Source organism: Diabrotica virgifera, chromosome 6, assembly GCF_917563875.1.
Source record: "Diabrotica virgifera virgifera chromosome 6, PGI_DIABVI_V3a".
In the NCBI taxonomy this organism is placed as follows: domain Eukaryota; kingdom Metazoa; phylum Arthropoda; class Insecta; order Coleoptera; family Chrysomelidae; genus Diabrotica; species Diabrotica virgifera.
Genome location: NC_065448.1, coordinates 207,247,076 through 207,274,785, shown reverse-complemented (window position 1 = coordinate 207,274,785; position 27,710 = coordinate 207,247,076). Strand labels below are relative to the sequence as shown.

General features: G+C 32.5%; 1 protein-coding gene across 1 annotated transcript; it reads left to right on the top strand.

The window, feature by feature from the left end:
- Window positions 1–225: 225 nt before the first annotated feature.
- LOC126887170 (uncharacterized) lies at window positions 226–11,260 on the top strand. Its single transcript, XM_050654554.1, has 3 exons — window positions 226–292; window positions 4,276–4,520; window positions 10,903–11,260. Exons 1-3 carry the CDS (start codon window positions 290–292, stop codon window positions 11,159–11,161), a joined length of 507 nt encoding a protein of 168 aa, XP_050510511.1. The 5' UTR covers window positions 226–289; the 3' UTR covers window positions 11,162–11,260.
- Window positions 11,261–27,710: the final 16,450 nt, after the last annotated feature.

Here is a 27,710-nt window from a genome sequence, read left to right as displayed (position 1 = left end):
GCAATAGCCACTCGAGCCCTGCAGGCTCTCGTGTCTATTGCCAGACAACAAATTTTCGAAAAGCTGTCGCATTATTTTCAATTTATTCTCACTCTCTTGTGATATTATACCCGAAAATTACACCAAAGTTTAAATAATGGTCTCAATATTTCCACGCCACTGAATTTTATGTGTTTAAATAACATTTAAATAAAGTTGCTAAATATCTCTAACGGCACACGTACAGTTAGACAAAAAATAAATTAACCCAACATTTATAGGTCTTGTTTCTTAAGACGTGTATTTCACCATGGTAAGTAGCATTTATTGCAGAAATATTCATACAAATGCAAATTTTATACAAATTAGAAATAGCTTACGAAAAACAAGATAATTTCCTAATTACTTTTTACTTTTTTGAATATTAGGTACTTTTAATAAACCAATTTTCATCATTAGGTACTTCGTTCCCAATTTTCTATATGATGGCATTTATTTTTTCCTCTATAAGTTTTTGGGCTTTAAAAACAAGCAACAGTCTGCCTTCTGCCTTCTCTCCTATTACCAACTGCAGGAAATTATAATATCTATCTATCAACTATTTAGTAATTATTAACTACATATTTAGTAATTATTTTTTTTTGCCAATTTTACGAAATTTGCAAAATTACTTACTAAAAGCACTAGCCAGTTGTTCTGAGTTTAGCGAACCAACTATATTTCTGTTTTCTAACAGCAGTAGAAGATAACTGTATAGCAGATAAGACACCCTGTATAAATAATTATCTTAATCAAAAATGAATAGCCATATTCAATTTCGTTGCAACACGAAAAAACAGCCGCATTATATTCTAGTTCAATTAGAGAGTGCAGCAAGGACCTATACAGGTTTTGAAACTTATTAGTCTCTCATCAGGAGGCACATACACTGCTCTCTCTGACCCATCCAGGACAAACCCCGACGTGCAGTCACGGATTGCAACGAACGAAATGGAAGGGATGCCCTAGCGTCAACTGCTAGTAAACGACTAAGTTTTCAATCTAATAGCACATAAAACAATATTAAAATATTACTCTACATCCCATCAGACTGAAAACAATGGAAACCTTCTCTGGTTACACCTCCGAGGCTTCTAAAATTTGCAAGCCATAACGCCATCCCTGCCATTTCGTTCGTTGCAATCCGTGACTGCACGCCGGGGTTTGTCCTGGTTGGGTCAGAGAGAGCAGCATATGTGCCTCCTGATGAGAGACTAATAAGTTTCGAAACCGGTAGAGGTGCTTGCTGCACTCTCTGATTGACCTAGAATATAATGCGGCTGTAGTTTCGTGTTGCAACGAAATTGAAAATGGTTATTCATTTTTGATTTACATGTTTATATGGAGTATGAAGGGAACCATTCTCGTTAGATCTTTACCGCGCTGAGCAGATGGGACGTGAATTATAAATTGTAAAATTCCCTCATCTTCTTTAGTCTCAGCATCCGTTATGGCTTGCAAATTTTAGAAGCTTCGGAGGTGTAACTAGAGAAGGTTTCCATTGTTTTCAGTCTGGTGGGATGTAGAGTAATATTTTAATATTGTTTTATGTGCTATTAGATTGAACACTTAGACGTTAATTATCTTAATGTTTATATTACTGAATAGAGAATTGAATAAGCTTTCAAATGAGCTAGCACACGACCCCTATTCTCATTTAAAAGATAGTCGATTCCGTCGTCACGCCCAGATGGATGACGTCACTAGTATGATATATATGTCAAAAAATAATAAGTTATAAATCGAATAACTTTTGTATTTTACATTTTTTCTAATTCTGTAAATAAAGCAGTTTACAGGGGTGTCAAAATATAGTGAATAACCCTGTACAACAAATACATACTGGATAAAAAAAAACATATGAACATCAAAAATTTTTAATTTAAAGTTGTTTCAATTATTTAAAAAACCTATTTCTTCACAAAAATGGTTGTATCAAAATATGATTTAAATAACCAAATTTTTTTCTGCAGCCGTCCCGAAAATAAAACTTTCGGTATTATTTACTAAATCGGAAGTACCATTTTACACAACTCATACCGAAAGTAGCTACTTTTGGGACTAATTTTTTCACTTTCGGAACGCTTTTTTTACTTTCGGGACGATTTTGGGTAGCTAGGTAACGGCTTTGACAATAACATCAACTTTGTATTTTTCGTACTTCCGGGCCTAAAGTGACAACTTCACTCCCTTGTGACAGGTACTAAAGTGTCACATTTAATCCCTCCGGGATTAAATATTGACGAAACTCCCGGAACGATTAAATCACAAACAAACGAATTTAAGGGATATTTTATTGAAAAATATAATTAATTAGAATGGTAATTAACGTTAATATTCAAATTAATATTGTGACAGTTCGTCATATTGACCAGTCTTTCCTGGGTTAATGCAGCAGGTAACTGACGAGTAACAGATAGGTCCTTTTCATATTGAACTGGTGTTTGTTTCGAAGATCCTGCGGAAACAGGAAGCGAGAATGAGGACTGTGGCATAACTATAGTGGACGAATCGGCGACTTGACCAAATATTTTATCTGAAATTTTTTGTTTATTTTTAATAGACGATTCAATATATCCCTCGGCCACGTTGGAGGATTTCCATCCTCCATGTCTCTTCAGCACGTCTATTGTTGCTCCCGAATCAGCTAACAAAGACGCAGATGTGCGTCTAAAACAATGTCCCGTATAAGACGTCGCATTTTCTAATTTCAAGAAAGCTGCTATTTGCCGTGGAATTGTACCAAACATGTTTTTTCCTACTACTCGCGTAGTACATTCTTTGTTGATGTATTGAACAAAAAATTTTGAATGAGTTGTCCCTGTCTTTCGCAATGCCACATATTTCCGAAATATCGCCACAAAACTGATGGCACTGTTTTCTGAATTTTTGATCACAAAATTTCGGTCAATTTTATTTTTGGTGTTTCTAATCGCAATTAGGAAGGAATCGCCCAAATCTCTCACATCGTCGATTTCTAAATCAACCAACTCTTTTCCACGACAAGCTCCCGCAACGCCCAAAATAAGTGCAACCTACAAAAAAATTGATTTCTTAAAATTTCTGAATATAAACAAATTTCCAAATTTACCTTAAGCATTAAATATTTATCATCCGGAGCCTCCCGTAAGAACTGATCTACCTGCTCAGACGTGAGAATTCTTGACTTCTTTGGCTTAAATCCCTCATTTCTTCTCTTCAAAAAAGCTAATAATTTTGGAAATTTACTTATATCAATATCTTCTCTAATGTTAATAACCGATTTCAGCATTGAGTAATGTGCCCAGAGAGTTGAGGCACAAACCGCTTTTGATTTATCATCGAAGTAGACTAACAGCGCATTTTCAGTAGGTTGTCTCACATTTTTTAAGCGGCACCACTTTTTAAAAGCATCGTACTGCTGCTCGTATAGTTTTCTAGATTTCGGTGGTAACAATTCTTCACCTACTTCGGCTGCTCTTTTATCAATATCAGATACACCTTCTTCACTCATGATACCAATAATTATCAATAACAATGTTTCTTTACAATGACACTAGTAATGACAATGTTTCTAAATTATAACTGTCACAACGCAATGTTACTATGGTAACTTATTTTAAAGACAGTTTATTAAATGAGTTGAAGAGAGAAAAAACTGATTGAAATTATTGAAATAATTAATAAAATCATACCGGAAGTACGAAAAGTATCGTATATACCTTGCGACTGAAGTACATTTAATCCTTCAGGTAAATTATGGCCCTCCCTGCGGTCGGGCCATAAACTTTACCTTCAGGATTAAATGTACTACTTCAGTCCCGCGGTATATAATGTACTATTATTATAACAACGCTTGTCATTTAAGATTACCAAATAGTAATAATAGGTGACCAAATTAATATCTCAAAAAATAGTAAAAGTACTGACACGTCTAACACTAATTTCAATACTGCCACTTTTGTTAATATTCCTAACAATATCAATGTAAATATTTGTTATAATTTATAATTATTGTGTTATTAATATTCATAAGTAGATTTTTCTAATGTTGAATTCACGAGAGTAACTTTAAAGTGTTTAATAAAAGTTCATAAGTAAACTTTATCCATATATTCTTTTTAGCATACAAAACGGCTGCAGAAAAAACATTGTACTTAACACGATCCAAAGTGATTTTACGAGACTCGCAGGATTCCTCGCTGGAAACTTCCTACTCATCTCGTAAAATATCACTTTCGGAACTTGTTACGTAAATTACTATTTTTTTAATTTTAGGTTTTCCGTCTTTTTTTACTTTGTATACCAGTTGCTAGTGTACTCTGTGGCAAAATTGGTGAAAAAGAAGAAAGTATTAAAGACGCAAGTAAACGGGAAGGCGACTACATAACGAATGCCACATTAAGCAAAAGTAATCAACACAGACAACCAAAACAAGTGAACTATTACACTATTCCGAATACAGCGAACATGCGAAGAATCAATAATATGAACCTTAACAACAATTATTATTACGATAACAGGTAAAGTTACTATTTCCTTTCTTATGTCTCTTTATCTCGACCTATCTATGTAACTAACTATAAATATCCTTTTTGTATTGTTTAAGTAGTACCAGCTGTCTAAGAGACTCATTAATATTCAGCTCAGCGGGGTGTTATTGTTGGAGGTGTGGAATTTTATAAACAAGGGATCTACCCGTTTTATGAAATGATCCATTTATGTAATTTCACACCTCCAACAATAGCACCCCGCTGAGCTGAATATTAATGAGTCTCCTAGATACATACCTGGTAAGGGTACCTATCGTCGTCGTCACGGCAAAACTCACTAAGTCCACTTTTTTTAAAATTGAGTTAAGTGTTCTGATCGATTCACAATATCAAGTTTCATAATCTGGCAAAAATAACGAAGTCCTAGAAAGTACCTAGAGATGGTTGCCTAAGTTACTGAATATGCATAAGTCCAAAATTACCATTGTGTTGTCAGGCAGAAGTCACTAAATGTTCGTTTTCTCAGTTTTGTTATTTTGGACTTAGTGACTTTTGCGGTGACGACAACGCTATACTCTCGGAGTAACGCAGTTCACGTGTCTCTTTTTTTATTGTAAATAATTGTAGATTTCTAAACGGTCGTTTAGCTTTGTAAACCTTACCACACTGCGAACTGATACATCTTTTTTATATACCATATATCTATATTGGTAGCTTTCAGATAGGTTTTAGCCTCTACTCTCGAGCCTATTTTGGATTGAGACCCTGCTTAACAGGTGCTCAAACCTTGTCCTAATCGCGTTGTTCATGCTCGATTTTTTTAAGAATCTCGCTGAACTTTATCGCCGATTGTTATCTACATTTCACTACTTTTTTCATCTTTGCAAGCATGGTCTCTAACTGGATCCAGTTCCAAAGTTTCCGGATGACTAGAGCTGAGTTGTTCCTCTTCCTTCTTTGCTTTGTTTATTTATTCGTGGTCAATTCTTGTCCCACGAGAAGCTAATGTGTGGATATTCAACCTCTGCAGATATGGGCAATTCCCCCATATGCCAGGGGAAGGAAATGAAATTCGGGTGTCGCCTGATGTCAGAAGTCCGCATAGTACTTAGGTCAACTCATTTAATTTAGTAGCTGTTCCATCGCTGGTTTGAGGGGAATTTTGTTATGATTTTCATCTTTTTGACCAGGCAATTAACGCAAGCCCACTCATCAGTAAGTACTTCCTGATCAACCACCGACATCCATTGCTTTGTTGATCCTTGCAGCAATTCCAATGAGATCCTCCCCCAAAACTTTTTATTAAAGAGTGTAGATTTTCACAGCCGGTGTTAGTGAAGATAAAATATTATTAGAGTTTATAGACTGTTGTCTGGAATTATTTATTCCTGGTGACATTTCGTCTGTGACTGCGGCAAAAAAATATTAAAAGCGGATCGAGAGAGTGCGTAGGTCTCACATATTTTCATTCGCGTCATTCAATGATGAATGATAAACAGAAAACTCCACACCAAGGCCTATAAATACCGTTTGTGTAGCTTATGTCACTTACTTGCTGGACTTTTCTAATCTTCTTCTTCTTGATGTGCCTATCCGTGACGAATGTTGGCGATCATCATGGCAATCTTCACCTTATCTGCAGCAACGCGGAAAAGCTGCACAAATGTTGTGTTCAACCAGGTTCTGAGGTTTTTTAACCAGGATGTTCTTCTTCTTCCTGGACCTCGCTTTCCAAATATTTTTCCTTGCAGGATGGCTTGTAGGAGGGCATATCTGGATTCATTTCTCATAATGTGTCCAAAGTATTCCAACTTTCGAGATTTGATGATGGTCAGGCCCCACGTTGGGCGCCATTGAAACGAAATAGGCGATGGACTACCCCAGCTAATTGAAATAATATTCGAAAATATTACCTCAATCATCCAAGATAGCCATAGCTACACCGTTCGTCTTGTCCTAATCTTAGATATGAACTATGAAAATTCAGAATGGAAGCAAACAAAACAGTATTTTTAACTAATTGAAGAGTACAGGGGAAAAACAAGGAATATGTCACATTTTATACATATTGAGATAAACACCAATAAAGGTTTAATTCTTATAATATCTAAAAACTACTTAGGAGATTCTTATCAGAATTCTAGCAAGTATTGGTCTATACTCTTAATATAATATGAATGTATATTAAGTTATTAATTTAATAATGCACCAAAAAACTGCTAACATTCCTTATTTTTTTCCAGTGGCCTGCGGACAATCCAGGTCCTCGCCTGGATACAAATTCTTAAAAAAATTATGTAGACTGATCTTTCTGGTTATTGTTCTGAATCGATAGTATAGTCGATAGTACTCAGTTTTTGCTACCACATGGCGGGAAAAGCCAAAATTCATGAAAAAGTGACATTCCTTGTTTTCCCCTGTACTCTTCAATTGTGTTTATTGTTCATAAAATATAATAAAAATATGACTTATGTGCATTAACAAATATATTCAAATTCTTGCCAAAAACTAACAATTTGTAGATTACACTAATGGCTTTGGTATCTGGTTCGATGGTAATTTCTTGATGTCGAATGGTACTGCTGTTCACTTCTTGTAGACTTGGGCAGATGTTCGGCCCTAGGCCCCTGCAGCTAGAGATGGTGCTCGTTGCAGTCTGGATGTCATCTTGTTGTCTTCGCCTTATGTTCCATCACCGGTGTGGATGACTTGAAGCTCCCGAAGGGAGAAAAGTGATTTTTATTCCCAAAAACTAGAAGAGTAAAGCACATATCAATCATCAAGGAGATAAACCAAAAACGAGCCTTTGCCAAATAATCGTAAAACGTAGTAATTGACAAAGGAATAAAATAAGATTAATAGTGACGGAATAGTTAAATAATTTGTTTACTAAAAGCATATCAATAGATGAAATGAAATACAGAAATCAAACCAAAATCAAACACATGGTTGAACATTTGAAGGTTAGGTATAAAAAATATTAGAAAGACTGTTATAAGAAACTAGTTATGCATGGAATATAATGAGGAATATAATTATAATTCTTAGTATTCTTACCCCAAGAGAAAGATCGTCTAGAAATAAAATGTTTTAATTTTGAAGCTTCTTTGCCTTTTATGACATTACCACCACTATTTTGAGAATTGAAATGACAGCTTGAACTGTAGGAAGTTAGGCATGTTCCGTATTAAAACAGATGATCACAGAGTAAGAATATACGGGGTAGGTTCAGTATGATGATTTAGATTTTAGATGAAAAGAGATATATTAAATAGAAAATAATAAAAATAAAAGAGGATAATAAAAGAGGGCGCCAACGAGTTTTTAATGAAGAAAACTGGTAAAACAAATAGAAGATAATTAATAATGAAATATTAAAGAAAATCGAATAAAATAATTATTTAAAAATAAAATATCAAAGATGTGACGTTTGTAACGTTACACACTCCTCTCACCCATCAGAAAAATTTTGAACACAAGTGAGAATTTATTCTCAAAGAAAACAGGAACGTTACAGCTAATATCTCTCTTCTATGGCACTACAGTTCAAGTCGGACCCTGGCCTCCCCTAGCATTCGCCTCGAAGTATCTCTGAGCCTGTCTGCTTTCCTCCAGCTATCCACCCTCAATATCTCTTTAGCATCGGGTCTCACTTCGTCTATCCACCTCTTCTTTGGTCTTCCTACTGGTCGACGTCCCACTATAGTTCCGCTAAGCGTTGTACTAGGTGATTTGTCATTATTCATTCTTATAAGGTAACCTGTCCAGCGCAATCGTTGTATTTTTGCATAATTTGCAATTGAGGGTTCTTTGCAATATTGGTATAACTCGTAGTTGAACCTTATTCTACATATGCCATTATATCCTCCTCGATATCTTTCTTTTGAAAGTAGTAATAAAGTTTATTGTATTTCCTGTCATGATAGTCCATTCATTAACGGTAAAATATTGCAAAACCTTTAAATTTTAAAGAACCGCTTGGATTGACATGAAATTTGGCATACACACAGCTAACAAGTCAAAGAAAAAAAGTGATATTGTGCCGATATGTGCTTTTGCCCTGGGGGTGCTTTTCACCCCCTCTTGGGGGTTAAAAAATATTCGTCCAAACAAAGTCAGGAAATGGGTAAACTGGCTAATTTAAAGTAACTTTTGTTCTATAGAGTTTTTTCACTAAGTCAATACTTTTCGAGTTATTTGGCAGTGAATATGTTCATTTTTTCAACAAAATAACCACGCTTTTAGACGGTTTTTCGCAAATAACTCAAATTGTAAGTGTTTTGTCGATAAAGCATTCTTAGCAAAAATATAGCCTATAAATTTTTTTAAAAAATAGTGAATATATCACGTTTTTTTATTTAGTAGAAGCAGAGTTATAGCTAATGAAATATAGGTTCATATTCGTCAAATTCCAAGTGGAATACTTTAACGTGAAATATCCAAAAATGAAGCACATTTCGGGGAAAACTCATTTAAACTTATTTAAAGTGTTTAAAAAAAGCTTCATTTTTGTTTTATAAAAAAAATTTGTAGCATCAAAATTAAACAAGTTACGCTCAAAATAAAGTTAGTCCCTTTTGGTTTTGGTAAAAAAATTGAGAAAATCACCCCCCAATTAGTATCTTAAATGAACTTAATCGTAACAACTTCACAAGTTTCTTGACTCGTGTATATATTGTTTATATGATCTGTAAGTTTCATCGGTTCAAAGTCCTTATTATTGAAACGGCTGTAGTTAAAAGGGGTTGAACGAGTCACTGATCACGAATGTATGCAAATTTAGAAACACCAAACCTTGATCAATTTTTGTCAACAGAAAAACAAAAAAATACATGATATTCAGAAAAGTAAATCTGACTTTTTTTGTATTTCGGGACTTTTGGTATCTCTAACAATTTTTAAGTTATTTTGAAAAAAAGCATATTTTTCAAAATTTAAATTTTTAAAAATTTTACTTTGAAACCAAATTTTTTCAAAAATAAACACTTTGAATCGATGAAACTTACAGATCATATAAACACAATATAAGTAAAATAATTTATGGAGCGGCAACGATTAATTTCATTTAAGTTGCTAATTAGGGGGTGGCCTTCCCGATTTTTTTTTTGCAAAAACAAAAGGGACCAACATTATTTTGAGCGTAACTTGCTTAAATTTAATGCTAGAAACTTTTCGTAAAAACAGAAATAAAGCTTTTTTTAAACACTTTAAAAAAGTTAAAATGGGTTTTCCCCAAAAAGTGCTTAATTTTTTGGATATTTCACGTCGAAATATTCTATTTGAAATTTGGTGAATATGAATCTATATTTCATTGGCTATAACTCTGGTTCTACGAGATCCAGAGACCTAACGCGTACACCATTTTTTTTACTTTTTTATAGGCTATATTTTTGCTAAGAACGATTTTTTCGACAAAATACTTACTTTTTGAGTTATTTGCGAAAAACCGTCTAAAAATGTGGTTATTTTGTTGAAAAATGAACATATTCACTCGCAAATAACTCGAAAAGTGTTGACTTGGCGAAAAAGCTCTATAGAACAAAAATTACTTAAAATTAGTCAGTTTACCCATTTCCGGAGTTGTTTTGGACATATATTTTTTCACCCCCAAGAGGGGGTGAAAGTCACCCCCAGGGCAAAAGCACACGTCGGCACAATATCACTTTTTTTCTTTGACATGTAAGCTATGCGTATGCCAAATTTCATGTCAATCCAAGCGGTTCTTTAAAATTTAGAGCAAAAACCGTGAAAGAATGGACTCTGATCCATATTTTTACGCCATATGTTGCTATTGGTCGTATGATGGTCTTATAATTTAGACTTTACTTGCCTATGGATGTCTTTAGATTCAAACATCTGCGACAGAGAGAAGTATGCTTTGTGTGCAAGCATTATTCTTTTCCGTATTTTCTCCTCTTTGCTGCCAACCTCAGTTATCTGTAGGTACAACCAGGTATGTACCTAATAAGCTGTTTTACTACTTCAATGTTAGCGTCGTCTATTGTCAAATTTTGCAATTTTCGTTGTTTCCTTGATTGTATTAGGGCTTTAGTTTTATCTATGTTGACGGCTAACCCTAATTCTTTCCCATTTTCTTCAAGCTCCACATAAAGTTCAGTGATGTCTCTTGCGGTTCTTCCCTTCAAGTTTACATCATCTGCGTACATTACAATTTGTTTTGACTTATTAAACAATACATTTTTTGGGTTTACGAAAAATTTTCAAATAATAATCAATAAAAAATATATTTTTTTATTAAACAGAGTCGGTGCCAGCCCATCTCCCTGTTTTAGCCCTTTAGTTATTTGGAAAGAATCTGTCAACTGATTTTGAACTCGTACTTGCGCTTCTGTGTGAGTGATGGTGGCTTGAACAATGCTAATATGCTAATCTATTTGTACAATATTTTCAGACCAAAACCAATGTATCAATGGAACTACCCACCACGAACCTACCCAGCTAATGGATTCAGAAGGCAAGCCTTGTTTCCGGTCAGAAATGCCAACAATTTTGTTAGAAGACCAATTCGCACTAATAACAATGCAAACCGTCTAAATTTTAACCAAATATCTGCTAATGCACCACAGCGGCCATTTAGAAGATCAACTACAACTTCAACCTCTAAACCGACTACGAAAAAAAAGTTTAGGCCGTCGTTTATTATGGTATAATAATAATAATACATATTACTTATATGACAGGATGATTTTGTTTATATTAGGACTAAAATATTTTCGTCTACAAAATAAAGTAAATCATTTATTTATTTATTTATTTATTTTGATTAATTTGTTATACATTTTTTGATAAGCTGATGATTAATAAAATAAAGTTTGTACTTATTTATAGACTAATTCTTATCTAATATTTTGATAGGTCTTGCAAATCTATAAGCTTTTCTTTCCATCAAGTAAATACTGTTGGGGTGTGTATTGTCTCATATTGTTTAATGAATATAGTGAAGCCATTTTCCAGAAAGCTATAACAGTTGAGGGAACATAGTTCTTAATAATAAATGAAGAAATTTATTATGGGATAAATAATAAATCCAGGAAGCTATAATAGTTGAGGGAACAGAGTTCTTAATAATAAATGGAGAAATTATCAATAACTTGCTCTACACTGATACCAGCTGATACTGTGCTTATAATTTACAGAATATGAAAGAACCTCCAAATGACACATGCAATATCTATGGAATAAAGTTGAATGATAAGTCGTAACCATTTTTAATATAGTAATAAAAAAAGTAGGAAAATATAAGAATATTTGGACATGATTAACGAAAGAATAATGACAGCAAATACGTGGACGACACGTTGGTATTTGCTGACAGTTATGAAATTCTCCAGAAGTTAATGGGTCTATTGAATAAAAAGAAGTATTTGCTTTTACTTACAAATATTTAAGTATTGAGATGGGCAAAAGTTTGGCTGAAAAAATTAGTACTAATCCCCGCCAAGTATATGAAAATACTGTCTTAACAAACTCAATGATTTTATTACCAACAAATACATTTGAAATAGAAACAATAATAAATGAACTAAAGTGTAAAAAGGCAACTGGTATTGACGACATTAATGCAGAATGTTTGAAAACAATTTCATCATACATACTCGAGCCATTGGTTCACATTATCAATATATGTATAGAAAAAGGAATATGGCCTAAAGCCTTCAAAACAACAATAGTCATACCAATATACAAAAATGAAGACAAAACTCTTGCTGCAAACTATCGACCTATATCTCTTATTCCGCATATTTCTAAAATATTTGAATTATTATTGAAAAATAGGCTTACAGCATATATCAAAAAATATAATTTAATTTCCCCTCACCAATTTGGTTTTAAGCAAAATACTTCCACCCAAGATGCCATTTTGAATTTAACATCTAAAGCATATGAAGCACTTAACAAAAATAAAGTTTGCTTATGCGTATTTCTTGATTTGGCCAGAGCTTTTGACACTGTTAGTCACAATAACCTCTTACAAACCTTAGAGAAAATTGGTATAAGAGGCAACTGTTTACAATTATTTAGAAGTTACCTCTCTGAGAGACAACAGGTAGTAAGGGTCTCCGAAGTAATAAGCGGACAAAGAAGTATAACATATGGAGTGCCACAGGGAACAGTATTAGGTCCTGTCCTGTTTAATCTATATATAAATGTATTATTTTCATTACAGAGTACAGGGCACATAATTCGGTTTGCTGATGATACAGCTATTATTTATGATGCTGAGAATTGGTATGAATTAAAAACAAAAGCAGAATGTGATCTACAACTAATAAAAGAATGGTTTGACTACAAAATACTAACAATCAATTTTAAGAAAACTGTTTATCTACCAATATTTAACTCTAACTTGACCACTGATCTTTTCAAACCCCTTCAAATATCACATAATAAACAAAATTTTTATATTAAACCCGTAACAAATGTTAAATATCTAGGAGTTTTTATAGATACACATCTAAAATGGGACTTTCACATTAAATATATCATTAAAAAGCTACAGTTTATCCTGTATAAGTTTAAACATCTTAAAAAACACATACCTAATATATACCTTCGCACACTATATTACGGACTAGTAGAAAGTCATCTCCGTTATGGTATACTGGCTTGGGGAAGCGCCCTAAAAACACACATTCTCCCACTGGAAATCATACAAAGAAGATTTCTAAAAATTAGTATGTCTAAACCATACATCTACTCTACAGATAGATTATATAAGGATAGTAATATATTTGACTTGAAACAGTTATACTTTCTTTGTGTGTCTTTAAAATATCACACCATGAAAACAGACAACAATTTACCATCACATGAGCATGATACAAGAGGCAAACACCTTTATATGATTCCGAAAATGACAAAGTCCTTCTGTCAAAGAAGTTTTCTATTTCTAGCCCCAAAAATATATAATCATATCCCCAGTGATATCAAAAATACTAAGAATGTTCTTCTATTTAAAAAGAAATTAAGATCATTTCTGATGGAACAAACAAGAAATTTTTGTGACATCATTGTAGTAGCTTAAATTTACATACATTAAAAAACAAAAAAAAATAAATGAAATAGTCACTACCAATTTTTATACCTATATTTCAAATTTTATATTGTTTTAAACTGATTTATTTTGCTTATTATTTTTATCATATTTAATAAAACATGCGTATATACACCATTCTTCAAAAATATTACTAACTAATTGAGCCATACATAATTGTTTAAAAAAAAATTAATTATTCGTGCTTTATTGTTAAACTAAGTATTTATTTTATTGTTTTCATTATATTATTTATTCTACGTATCATATTTACTAAAACATAACTGTGTATTTACAATTAAAAAAAAAACGTACCTATCTATTTATTGTATTATATTATATTGTATTATATTGCTATTTATGTTATTTATGTTATTTACGTTAATATGTTATTATTTATTATTTTATATCATATTTACCGAAACAGGTGTATCCACACCTCTCGGAGACCTTCGGGTTAATTTATTCACTTTAGCTGTAAATATCTAAAAAGATTGTACCTATTATTGTTGAATAAATTATTATTATTATTATTTACTTAATAGTAATTGAATAAAGTCATTTCTTTAATGCTTTATTTAATTAATATTAAGTAAATACTTAAATACGAGGAAGCAAATACTTTTTTTATTCAATAGACCCATTGAATAGGATCACATATGTAAGTCAGTGATACGGACTTATACTAAACATTAAGAACACAAAATGTATGATGCTCTCTAAGAAGAAATAGAAATTTGAAGGAATCCCTGTAAATGTTCAACAAATAGGAAAGAGTAAAAACATACACCTACCTTGGTTCGAACGTAAATGAAAATTGGGACCATTCACTATATATGTGTCTCTTGTTTCACTAAATGTCTGGAATAAATTCATTATTTCGGAAGCCACCGACTTTAAGGAAAAATCCTGAAACAGGTCTATTTTTAATTTTAAATTATGACTTTTGACATATATATCACACTAGTGACGTCATCCATCTGGGAGTGATGACGCAATCGATGATTTTTTTAAATGAGAATAGGGGTCGTGTGCTAGCTCATTTGAAAGGTTATTCAATTCTCTATTCAGTAATATAAACATTGACATAATTATTTATTATGTCCTAGAAGAATTATTTTAAATTAAATAAATTTACACAAAAAGAAGAATAATATACTTATATATTTATTTAATTCAAAATACATACATTCTATTGCTGTCAGAAAACAGAAAAAAATGTGAATGTCATAAATAAACATTGCTTTTCGCTTAAATTCAATGTCCAAACTGCCAAGAGACAGATGGGTGGCAGCTTAAACATTAAAATTAAGCGAAAAGCAATGTTTATTTATCAAAAACCGTTTTTTCTGTTTTCTGACAGTAGTAGAGTGAATTTTGAATTAAATAAATTACATACATTCTTCTTTTTGTGTCAATTAATTTAATTCAAAAAAATTGTTCTTGGACACCCTGTATAAATAATTATGTTAATATTTATATTACTGAATAGAGAACTGAATAACCTTTCAAATGGGCTAGCACGCGACCCCTATTCTGATCTAAAAAAAATCATCGATTACGTCATCACTCCCAGATGGATGACGTCACTAGTTTGATATATATGTCAAAAAGTCATAATGTAAAATTAAAAAAAGAACTGTTTCAGGATTTTTCCTTAAAGTAGCTGGCTTATAATAATGCTAACGCCCTAAATAATGAGTTTATTCCAGACATTTGCACCATACTGTATAAAATCAATGCCAATAGCCGTTAGTATCTATGCATGTATAGCCACTAAAAAAGCTAGCTGGTTTCAACACTCTGGTGTCCAAATCTGTTACATAGTATTTGTAAATGTACTGTTTCTCCAAACCCTAACTGATTTCAACACCCTGCTGTCTACACACGCTAGCATCTGTAAATATGCTCCCGGGTCTTATTTTTCCTTCCACTTTCCCTTGTATAGCTAATCGCATCAACTCATATTTTTCATTTCTTAGTATGTGACCAAAGTAGCTCATTTTCTTTTTTTCATAGTGTAACGATAGTGTTGAGTATTTCTTTTTCTTTTTTTATCTTTCTTCAGATTTCCCTGTTTGTTACTTTTTGTGTCCATGATATTTTCCACATTCTTCGATGACACCACATCTCAAAGCTGGCAAGTGTTTTTTCAGTTGCGTCCGTAATTGTCCTGGCTTCAACTTCGTACCAGCTGACTGGCGCTTCAATCACTAAAGAGGAGATATAAAAGGCAATATTATATTCAAAAAACAATAAAGCACCTGGACCAGATGAAATCCCTTCAGAAATACTCAAACTACTGGATGAAAGGGGAATTTCAGCACTACATAAAATATTTAATTTTATTTATGAAACTGGTTGCTATCCTCAACAGTGGTTGCTTTCTACATTTATTTCCCTACCCAAAAAAGTCAATGTAAAAAGATGTGAGGATCACAGACTCATTAGCCTGATGAGTCACATTTTAAAATATTCTTAAAAGTACTACATCAAAGATTATACAAAAAATGTGAATGGGACATCAGTGATTCTCAGTTTGGGTTTAGGCAAGGTTTAGGAACAAGAGAAGCAATAGTAGCAACACAGGTGTTGATCCAAAATTTTTACGATCAGAGGAAGGACGTGTTCCTGTGCTTTTTAGATTACGAGAAAGCGTTTGATCGTGTTCAACATCACAAGTTAATGCAGATCCTCAAGAAGCTTAATATAGACCAAAAAGACATAATATGCATTGAAAACTTGTACTGGTATCAGGCAGCACAATTAAAAATAGACATTTCTATATCCAAACCCATACATATAAGAAGGGGTGTTTGGCAGGGATGTATGCGTTCCCCTCTTTTATTTAACATTTATTCGGAAGCCATATTTCAGGAGTCTTTGGAAGATGCAGAGATGGGAATCAAAGTGAATGGGGTATTGATCAACAACATACGATATGCTGATGATGCTGTCTTAATTTGTGACAACATAGCAGATCTTCAACAACTTGTCACTATAATCGGAGAATACAGTAAGCGAATGGGATTGGAGAATAATACCAAAAAGACCAAATTGATGATCATCTCCAGAAACTTGGATGCATTTGAAAATTCCACCATAACACTGAATACTATGTCAATTGAAATAGTGAACAAATTTAAATACCTGGGAACGTGGCTTTTTGAAGACTGGGCATCGGACAGGGAAGTAAAATGTCGCATTGAGCAAGCTCGACAAGCTTTCGTAAAATTCAGGAAGGTACTGACCTGTTCAAAGTTCGATCTTACACTGAGACTAAGGTTTACTAAATGCTACGTGTGGTCGGTGCTGCTATATGGCATAGAGGGCTGGACACTCAAAACGAGGGATATAAACAGATTAGAAGTCTTCGAAATGTGGCTTTATCGCCGTATCCTAAAGATACCATGGACGGCGAAAGTCACAAATGTAGATGTCCTTAAAAGAATCGATAAAGAACGCCAGCTCTTCGAAAACATCAAGAAAAAAAAACGGCGTATTTGGGTCACATCATGCGAAACGAAAAATACCAGTTCCTTCAACTTATAATCCAGGGTAAAATTGAAGGCCAGAGAGAAACAGGACGCAAGAAAATGTCCTGGCTCCGAAACATAAGGCAATGGACAGGATTAACGACATACAATCTCTGATACACATTGCAAGAAACAGAGAGTTAATGGAAAATGTGATCGTTAACATATTAGTGGATTTGCATCTGAAGAAGCAGAAGAAGAAGAAGAAGAAGAAGTGATACTTTTAACATAAATGTATTATAATCGATTAAATTAATATGGCCTAAAAATATGAGACCTTTCTCATATCTAAGACTCCTTCATTTGTAATATGGTCGACCTATAGAAGTTTAAACAACCTATTAAGATATATGCTATGACTAATAATGGAGGAAAAGATAAAGGACAAGAGTAATATTAGAAGAATAAGTATTTCTTGGTTTCATAATTTAAGGAAGTATTTTAATACGAGTTTTACACAATTACTTAGGATAGCTGTGAATAAAATTAGAATCGCCATAATAATGACTTCCGAAAGTAGAAGGAACTTTCGTTAAAGAAAATATAGTTTACTTACTTACTCCGTGGCGTTACAACCCATCATGAGTTTTAGCCGACTAGACAACACGCCTCCACTCTTCTCTCTCTTGAGCAATTTCCATCCAGTTCTCCACCCCATAGCTTTTAGGCTTTCTCCTGCTATATTATCTCGCCACCGGAGTGGAGGGCATCCACGTGGTCTTCTTCCAGTTGGGACTTCTTCGCATACCAGCTTTACTGTTCTTTCGACAGGAAAAAAGAAGGAAGAGAGGCAGAGCCCGAAGATCTTTAAGAGATGAAGTGGACGAAGCAATGGAAAAAAGAAATCTGCAGGAAGGGTACTGGCAAAACAGAAAGAACGGTTGAGGAGAAATACAGTGAAAACTGTGGAAATCCTTAGTATATCTATACAGTGAGCACGTAAAGGTTGGAATAAATTCATTTTCTCGAGAATGGACAATTTTGGAAAAAAATCCCAAAACAGGTCAATTTTTATTTTTAAATTGCGACTTTTTGGCATATGTATCATACTAGTGACGTCACCCATCTGGGTGTGATGACGTCATCTTAAAAATTTGTAAATGAGAATAGGGGTCGTGTGATAGCTCATTTGAAAGGTAATTTAATTCTCTATTCAGTAATATAAACATTAACATATTTATTTATACAGAGTGTCCAAAAAAAATTTTTTTGAATTAAATTTATTGACATGAAAAGAAGAATGTGTGTAATTTATTTAACTCAATACATTTTACTGCTATCAAAAAACAGGAAATAATGTTTATTTGACAAATAAATATTGTTTTTTGCTTAAATTCAATATCAAGGCCACCACCCACCTTTCTCTGGACAGTTTGAACATTTAGTTTAAGCGAAAAGCAATGAATATTTTTCAAATAAACATTTTTTTCTGTTTTCTGAGAGCAGTAAAATGTATTTTGGATTAAATAAATTACATGCATTCTTCTTTTTATGTCAATAAATTAAATTAAAAAAATGTTTTCTTGGACACCCTGTACAAATAATTATGTAACTGTTTATATTACTGAATAGAGAATTAAATTACCTTTCAAATAAGCTACCACACGACCCCTATTCCCATTTAAAAAAATCATCGATGACGTCATCACGCCCAGATGGATGACGTCAGTAGTATGATATATATGCCAAAAAGTCGTAATTTAAAAATATAAATTGACCTGTTTCGGGATTTTTTCCAAAATTGTCCATTCTCAAGAAAATGAATTTATTCCAACCTTTACGTGCTCACTGTATACAGTGAGTTTATAAAAATAAGGTTTATGTAGATTGCTCGGTAGTTTCGTATTTGATTTCTTCTTAGTTGTTTTAGAGCATCCTACTTTTATATCACTCTGTATTTATTTCGAAAACAATCGTATACTCTCAATGTGGAAATACCTTATTCGCTATTAAAACAACTTTAAAATATTTGAACAATATTGATCAAAATACTCTTTGTTTGATCGTAAGGAATGAACGTTTTGTAGTAATTTATAATTAGTGGAGATGTATCAATAAAACTATTGACAATCCCTCCAGAATGAAGTCGTTATACAATGATTTCTTAATGCTAATAACTTCAGCATACATCAAAAGTATATAAGATTAAAGAAAGCTTATGGTTACCAAAGAGTTCATAATTGCATCTTTGAATTATTGTTCGAATATTTCATAGCAGATAACCAAGATGGGAGTAGTTCAAGTAGTAAGTACCTATCACTTATTTTTTCTCTCCAAGATAATCCTACTCTTCTAAATATATAATTATCAAATATAGCCCAATAAATGACCGTTTTTGAATGTAATTTAAAGGGGCAACTTCGAATTGCATGAAAATTTGTATTTAGGTTCTACTTACCCTCCACTTCAAAGTTGAATTTGTGCCGTTGGTTGCTTTTACTTGGGGGGTGACATTTACCCCTTCTAGGGGGTGAAAAACGCGTGTTTAAAATAAGGCCGGAAATGGATAAATTGACTTATTTTAAGCACCTTTTGTTCTATAAAGTTTTTTACGTAAGTCAATACTTTTCGAGTTATTCGCGATTTAAAATGTTGATTTTTCGACAAAAAAACTACGTTTTTAGACAGTTTTCCCAAATAACTCAAAAAGTAAATATTTTATCGAAAAAAATATTTTTAGCAAAAGTGTAGCCTATAAAAAAACGAAAAAATGGTGTACCAGTAAAGTCTACAAATTGAGTAGAAGCAAAGTTGTAGCTCATGAAAAATACGTTCTTATTCTTCTAATTCCAAATCGAATAATTCAACGCGAAATCACCGAAGAAAGAAGCGTTTTTCGGGAAAACCCTATTAACATTTTTAAAGTATCGAAAAAAAGCTTATTATTTGTTTTTTACAAAAGTTTACAGCGTCAAAAATAAACGAGTTACACTGAAAAAAAAACAGTTGGCCCCTTTTTTTTGGTAAAAAAAATCGTGAAAACCTCCCTCTATTTAGCACCCTAAATAAAATTAATCGTTTGGGTTTACCATCTATTTTAACTATATGTGTATTGTTTATATGATCTGTAAGTTTGATTGGTTTGAAGTGCTTATTTTTGAAAACACTTGGTTTTATAGTAAAAAAAAATTTCTAAAAAATTTTTGAAAAATTTCATTTTTTCAAAATAACTTACAAAGTATTAGTGATAAGAAAAATCTTAAACAGTAAAAAATGTAGGTTTTGCTATTATAAATATGCTAGTTTTATTTTGTTTCTTCGTAAGACAAAAATTGGTTAAGATACGGCTGTTCAAAATTTGCATACACTCGTGATTAGTGACCCATTCAAGCTTTCTCAATTATAACCCTTTCAAAAATAAACACTTTAAACCGGTGAGACTGACAGATCATATAAAAAATAGATAGGTAAGTAAATTGTTTGTAAAGCGGTAGCGATTAATTTCATTTGGGGAGCTAAACACGGCGAGATTTTCATGATTTTTTTAACAAGAAAAAAAGAGGGCCAACTTTATTTTGAGCATAACTCGCTTATTTTTAATGCTAGAGACTTTCATAAACAATTAAAATAAAGATTTTTACAAACACTTTAAAAAAGTTTAAATGGGTTTTTCCCGAAAAGTGCTAAATTTTTCGGTGATTTCACCTTGAAATATTCGAATTGGAATTAGACGAATAAGAACGTATTTTTCATGAGCTACAACTTTGTTTTTATTTGATTGATAGACTTTACTGATACACCATTTTTTTGGGTTTTTTATAAGCTACACTTTTGTCAAGAATATTTTTTTGATAAAATATTTACTTTTTAAGTTATTTGCGAAAAACCGCCTGAAAACGTAGTTTTTTTGTCGAAAAATCAACATTTTCAATGCCAAATAACTGGAAAAGTATTGACTTAAGTAAAAAACTCTATAGAACAAAAGTTGCTTAAAATCAGTCAATTTATCAATTTCTGGTCTTATCTTGAACGTATGTTTTTCACCCCCGAGAAGGGGTGACTGTCACCTCCCAAGTAAAAGCAACCAACGGCACAATTTCAACTTTGAAGTAGAGGGTAAGTAGAACCTAAATCCAAATTTTCATGCAATTCGGAATTGCCCCTGAAAATTACACGGTATCGCCGAATTTCCCGTTCATTTACTGGGCTAATAACAATTTGTTAAACTATTACATTTTCTATTGCAAATCCTTTATAAACAGTTGATAAATGATTGTCCTACATTAGCGCGGAAAACTGTAATTATTTGAAACTAAGTTCCTTATTTATTTTTTAAATCTTCTGACAGGTATTCTTCTGTGAACAATTAGTCTCTTCTTCTTCATGTGCCTCACCCTTTAAGGACATTGGCGATCATCATGGGCCATTTTGCTTTGTCTGCAGCTGAAGAGTTCTATTGTTGTTTTTCCACTCCATTGCACTCCATCCACTTTCAGTGACTGCACTATATTTGATATTGCATGATAAGTTGAGTAAAACAGTCCATACAATGCACAAAAATCTTTTAAAATGAGTCGTCCATTATTTTAACTATTATTCAATTTGTTTATCCCAGAGAGCGTTTTTTTAATGTGATTGCTCAGAAAATAATAATGATATAGGTATTTTGCGGACACCACATGAAAGAAGAAGTCCTATACTTTTAACATATTTAGTAAAAAATAAACAAAGGTCAATTTTTCCATTACAAAAATATTTTACAAAAGTAGAATCATTTTTGGCTTATAAATAATTTGAATAACTTTGTTAATATTGACTGTAGACGAAATCTACTTTGGTATCCAAAAAGCTGGTATTTTAAAACGAATTTTCAAAAAAAAATCACCTAGGTTAATTACGGTCAGTTAGCCACTTTTTTAAATTATTTCACAGCTACTTCTATAATATACAAAATTCTCCTGTCACAGTGTTAGATACCATACTCATCCGAAACGACTTGATCGATTTTTATGAAATTTTACACGTATATTCTGTAGGACTGAGAATAGGTTGTACTATATTTTTCATACCCATAAGTGATAAGGGGGTTGCCCCCTGACATTTTTTGGACAAAATTGTCTACCTTAATTTTATATGATGTAGCATTAAAAAATACATACAACCCTTAATTTTCACCCTTTTATTACCAATCCCTATTTTTTATAGCCATCTATATATTTACATCTATAAAATTCTCCTGTCACATTGTTAGTTGCCATACTCGTCCGAAGCGGTTTGACCGATTTTTATGAAATTATATATGTATATTCGGTAGGTCTAAGAATCGGTCGTAATCTATTTTTCATATCTCTGAGTGATAAGGGGGGTTGTCCCTAACATTTTGTAATGTTAGGTGGGGATATATGCACATAATGTACTCTACAGGACTTCGAGTACATACGAATTTAAAAAATAATGATCAAAATCCATCAACAAACTCCGGAGATATTAATCGCAGCATATGTTTGAAGAATCAATTTCATTTTTTGAGTGCACGGATTTTAATAATTCCCCTCCACCGACCCCGAGCTGATTTTATAATGACTTCATTTTTAAAGCTTTATTAACCGCTCTGTTGAAATTCAAAGTTTACTCAAACTTTTAAACATAAACTTAAACTTCAAAATGGTGCTAGTTAGGTTGCTTAATTATTATAAACAAAGTAGCTGTGAATTAAATAAAAAAGTGGCTAATTTTGATCTTAATTGATGTAGGCGAAATTTTCTTTGTGATAATTTGTGTAAAAATATCAGCTTTATAAATAACGAAGTGAATATAGTCCACAGTTAATATTAACATTGTTATTCAAATTATTTACAAGCCAAAAATGACTCTACTTTTGTAAAATATTTTTGTGATGATAAAAATGACCTTTGTTTATTTTTTATTAAATCTGTTGAAAATATAGGACTTCTTCTTTCATGTGGTGCCTACAAAATCGCTATACTATTATCATTTTCTGAGCAATAACATTGCAAAAAAACGCTCTGTGGGATAAACAAATTGAATAAGATTTAAACTAATGGTCTAATCATCTTAAAAAATTTTGTGCATTGTATGGACTATTTGACTCAACTATCATGCAATATCAAAGCTTTATGTTCATTTTTGCAAAAGTAATAGCGAATTTTTGATTTTCGAAATTTTAGTCTAATTTTGCAATTTCTGAAGCAACAAATGATCGGACCAAAGTTCAAAAACTGTCGTTTTAAACCTATGCTCATCTATTAAAAGATAAATAATCTAAGTAAGATATTGAATTACCCTATTTTTAACTGTAGCGATTTAAACGAAAAAATTGCCATTTTTGACCCTTATTTGTTAATAACTAAAATTCTCGTCCGAACTGTGACGGGCATTTTTGTATTTATAATGTATTAGGTATAAATATAGTACCCAAAAACCCATTTGCAACCTGGCTGCTCAAGTGTCCAGAACATGGTATATTCTTACCTTATTTCCCTGGCGTAATATTTCCACAATTAATTTGGTTTCTCATCTTTACGAGTAGGTACCTGCAGTTGTTCTTTAGATTTTCAAGAATTTTTCAAGCTTTTGTTTTTCACTTTATCGTACTACATACGTAGTATGAGTATAATAGATAAAGTTATAGGATCGTGCAAAAAATTTTTTTCAGATTTCACTTTTTTTCGACGTTTTGAGTCCCCCTGAGTCTAAAAAGCAAATAAAAAAAAACATGTCGGAAGTATGTACGTACGTATGTACGTACGTACGTACGTATGTCGCCACCGCCCAGCAAAAACTACTGGACTGATTTCGATGAAATTCGGTATGAGTAAGTTTAAGAGAATTTTGTCGAGAAACTAAGCTTTTGAAAAAAACCTCTCAAAGGGGGGCCGAAATAGGGGGTTATTTGGGGCCCATTTTTGCAAATTTTGACCGAAATGAATGAAATTTAACTTAAAGTTAGCTTGTCGATAGGTGAATAGAAATACGGAATTTGACATTTCCAAATCCAAAATGGCGGCCAGCATGGCCGACCGCCCACCCTATACATTTCCCTACCAATCTAAAAACTTGTTTAGGATCAATTTAATTTGAAAAAACATTTATATAGCCTAAAGATGGGGCTATAACAAGAATATTATCGTTTTTCAGAAAAAGTTATGGGTTGCCTATATTTAAGGGGTCAAAATTTAACATAACTTTGAACTAGATTTTCTCAAAGATGGCTTCAAGGAATTTGTTTATTTTTTGACATATTTTTGATATCCTGTCGGTAAATTGAATAACATTAGTCAGATTTCTTAACTCCTCATTTGAGGGGAGTTATGAATTTTTAATACAAAAATATTCGAGTACCCGTAACTTCCTCTGTAATAGAAACTAAAATTTGAAATTTGGCAGACATATAGAGTACTTTATTATCTATTAGAGCAATAAATTTTACCCACAATATGTCTTCCGGTTGAACCGGAAATGAAAAAAAAATCTTAATTTTTTAGATATACCCTGTATATTTTTACATATTTTGAAAGAATGTAAAATTACCTTTCCAATGACATAAAACTCGTTGCTATAGCTCAAAAACTCGAAAATTTACAGAAAATAGAAATTTTGCTAGAATCTTGTGTGTGTCCCCTCTCACGCGATCATAGCCGAGCATTATTATAGGGCAGTCAATGAGGGTATTTGGCTCCGAATTCCATCCTACTACATCGATGTACTTGATATTTTCACAATAAGTAGGGAATAGCTCAAGAAACAAAATCTGCCCTATATAATATGGCGCATTTATCTTGGGGCAATTCCCACCCCTTCAAGGGGGTGGAAAATTTGTTGGTCAAAATAAGCATGGAAGTGGCTAGAGAACCTATTTTTAAGCAAAAACTGATCTATATTTTTTTTTGAGAACTCAATACATTTTGAGATATGCGTAGTTGAAAATTGGCCATTTTCATTTAAAAATGACACGTTTTCGGACGGTTTTTTGTGAATACCTTAAAAACTATGCATCAAACTAAAAACACTATATAAAATTTTTTTAGATTATAAATAACAAAGAGATTCGTTCCTTCGTAAATTTTCTATTTATAATACAAAAAGAGATATGGTAGGTAAAAAAAGTTTGTTTTTTGGTGCATGCTCAAAGTACTCATGCTTTTATAGTGTTTGAAAAGGCATTTAAAACGAGCACCGTTAAAATGTCGGTTACATTCAAACTAAGCGAGACATGGTGCAAAAGAATATATGACTAATGTACTTTAAGGAAAAATGAGGAATTAATGATGCGTAGAACCATAAAATATTTTCAAGTATACAAGGTGTTTCTAAAATATCAAAATAACGAGTAACTTTGTTATTTTTATAGAATGCCAGTATCTAGTACGATAACGATAATAGATCGGTACGATAAAGTTCTCGGGCGGCCCTTCCGTCCAGCGTTTTGTACTTCATGCTTGCTTATGTGAACTTCTTTGTTTATGTTAATTTCTGGTGTTTGTGATTACAACGTCCTGTGTTGTTGATGCATCGTTTTCGATCTGTTTCGAGTTTATTACTACAAATACTATTGCTTTCACTAAAATAATTATCCGATGACCTTAACTGCACTATACTTTATAATGTTATATTTTTAGGCTTTACTTGTATTGCTGGCGCTCGTAATAGTACAAGCTTTACCGAATCCAAAATCGGTAGAAGAGATCGAAAAACCCGCCACCATTATTAAACCACAAGCAGACCAACCCGACAGTACAAGCAGTACCGACGAAAATGTTAAAGTTGAAAATGTACCACGCAGAGTTGCTAGAGAGGCAAATCCACAAAATGGCCATTTCGTTAATTATATTAGAGCAGATGACAGATTCCCAACACTTGCTTAGATAAAATATTTACCTCTAATTTCACATTGCTTGCATTTATTTCTAATAATGTGATAATATAATAATATATAATATAAGATGTATGACCAAAAATTAAGTTTATAAGAAGTATATTTTAGTTTTAGAGAAGTCATTTTGTACAGTATGTACGTAGTTGTTAAATTGTTAAATAAATGTATATATCTCTGCTTAGGCTTAATTTTTAATTCTTAGGTATTGACATGATGAACATTGACATCATATACCAGAAAACAAAAACATGATGAACAAAAAAGAAAATATTAAAAAACGAAAATAAGCACAGTAAATAAAAATAAGAAAAATATGACTTAGATAAATTAAGAGGACATAAAAGTACGAGAGAACTCTAACTAAAAATTAACAGAAATTAAAAACACAGAAGAAATATGAAAATATATAAAGAAATCAGTTCAAAAACTGGCGAAGAAGTTTTAGGACAGAACGAAATAAAAAGAATAAAAGAATATTGCGACACATGAGAATTCAAAATCAAAAAGGAAAACAACAAATCTCCAACAACAAACAGATCAATAACCAAGAAAATGAACAAACTGTAACAGCATTACTGAATGACTTACAATGACATTACTGAAAATTTGAGTTATCAGAACAGAGAAGAAAAACACCACAAAACACAATTAAGCTGGAAGCGCAGATAATGTGACGTTCTGTCAACCATCACTCTCTCGAAAAGTATATAGCCCAATCTTTAAAGCTAGCATGGGTAGACTAGAGAAAGCCTTAATAGAACTTGCAACCGAAGCGAAGAAGAGAGGACTAGAAATTGGCCAAACAAGAAATTGGCCAGGGAAGAACAATGTAAACAATGTTTAGCTGAAAATCTTCCATAAAAATATCTGCTAAAATGGAGATAAGTAATGTTGTCTAGTTTAAAAAAGATTTTAGATTAGCCATGAGTTCATGAAATATTATGGGAACTATGGGAATAATAGAAAACTTACCTATATTATTAAATGACAAAACAAAATACATATTAAGTTCAGTATAAGTGGATGGAGAAATGTAGGTAAAGATCAAATAAGGGGGCATTCAAGTATTAGATAACGCGATTTTTGAAGATTTTTGACCCCACCCCTCCCCCTACGTAACGCACTGTAATGGAGAATGTTACTATTAGGGGAGAGTTGGACAAAACGGGATACCATTCTTGTTTACTTTTATTATGGAAAAAATGTTAAAGAAATTATCATATTATTATTTTTTATAGGTATAACATTTATTGAAGCACACAACAAACATATTTTTAGCTATTTTTAATGACTGGAAAATAGTAAAAAAAATTATTAAAGTCCTGCACATCCCGTTTTAGCATACCACGGTTGGATAAAACGGGATAGGTTCACAATATTTAATTTTTTGCATAAAATTATCTAAAATGTACATTTAAGTAGATACAAGACTGCAAAGCAAAATTTACCTTTGAAAAAATATTATCTTCAGTAGTCAGAAATTAAAAAATAGGCCTTTTTTATGTTTTACTGCAAATGGGAAATAAGACCTTTTATTTAGGACTAGGTACATATCATCATCAGCAACCCGTACGCGTCCACTGCTGGACATAGGTCTCCCTCAGCTCTTTCCATCTTTCTCTGTTTTGTGCGGCTTGCATCCAGTTGCCGACAATACGTTTCAGATCGTCAGCCCATCTGGTTGGTGGTCGTCCTCTGCTCCGTAGTGCTTCTTCTCGTGGCCTCCACTCAACAATACGTTTTGTCCATCGGTTGTCTGACAATCTGGCGACGTGTCCTGCCCAATTCCACTT

Coding starts and splice junctions, on each gene's coding strand:
- LOC126887170 (XM_050654554.1), top strand. Junction 4,521..10,902: donor AATTATTATTACGATAACAG/GTAAAGTTACTA, acceptor CAATATTTTCAG/ACCAAAACCAATGTATCAAT.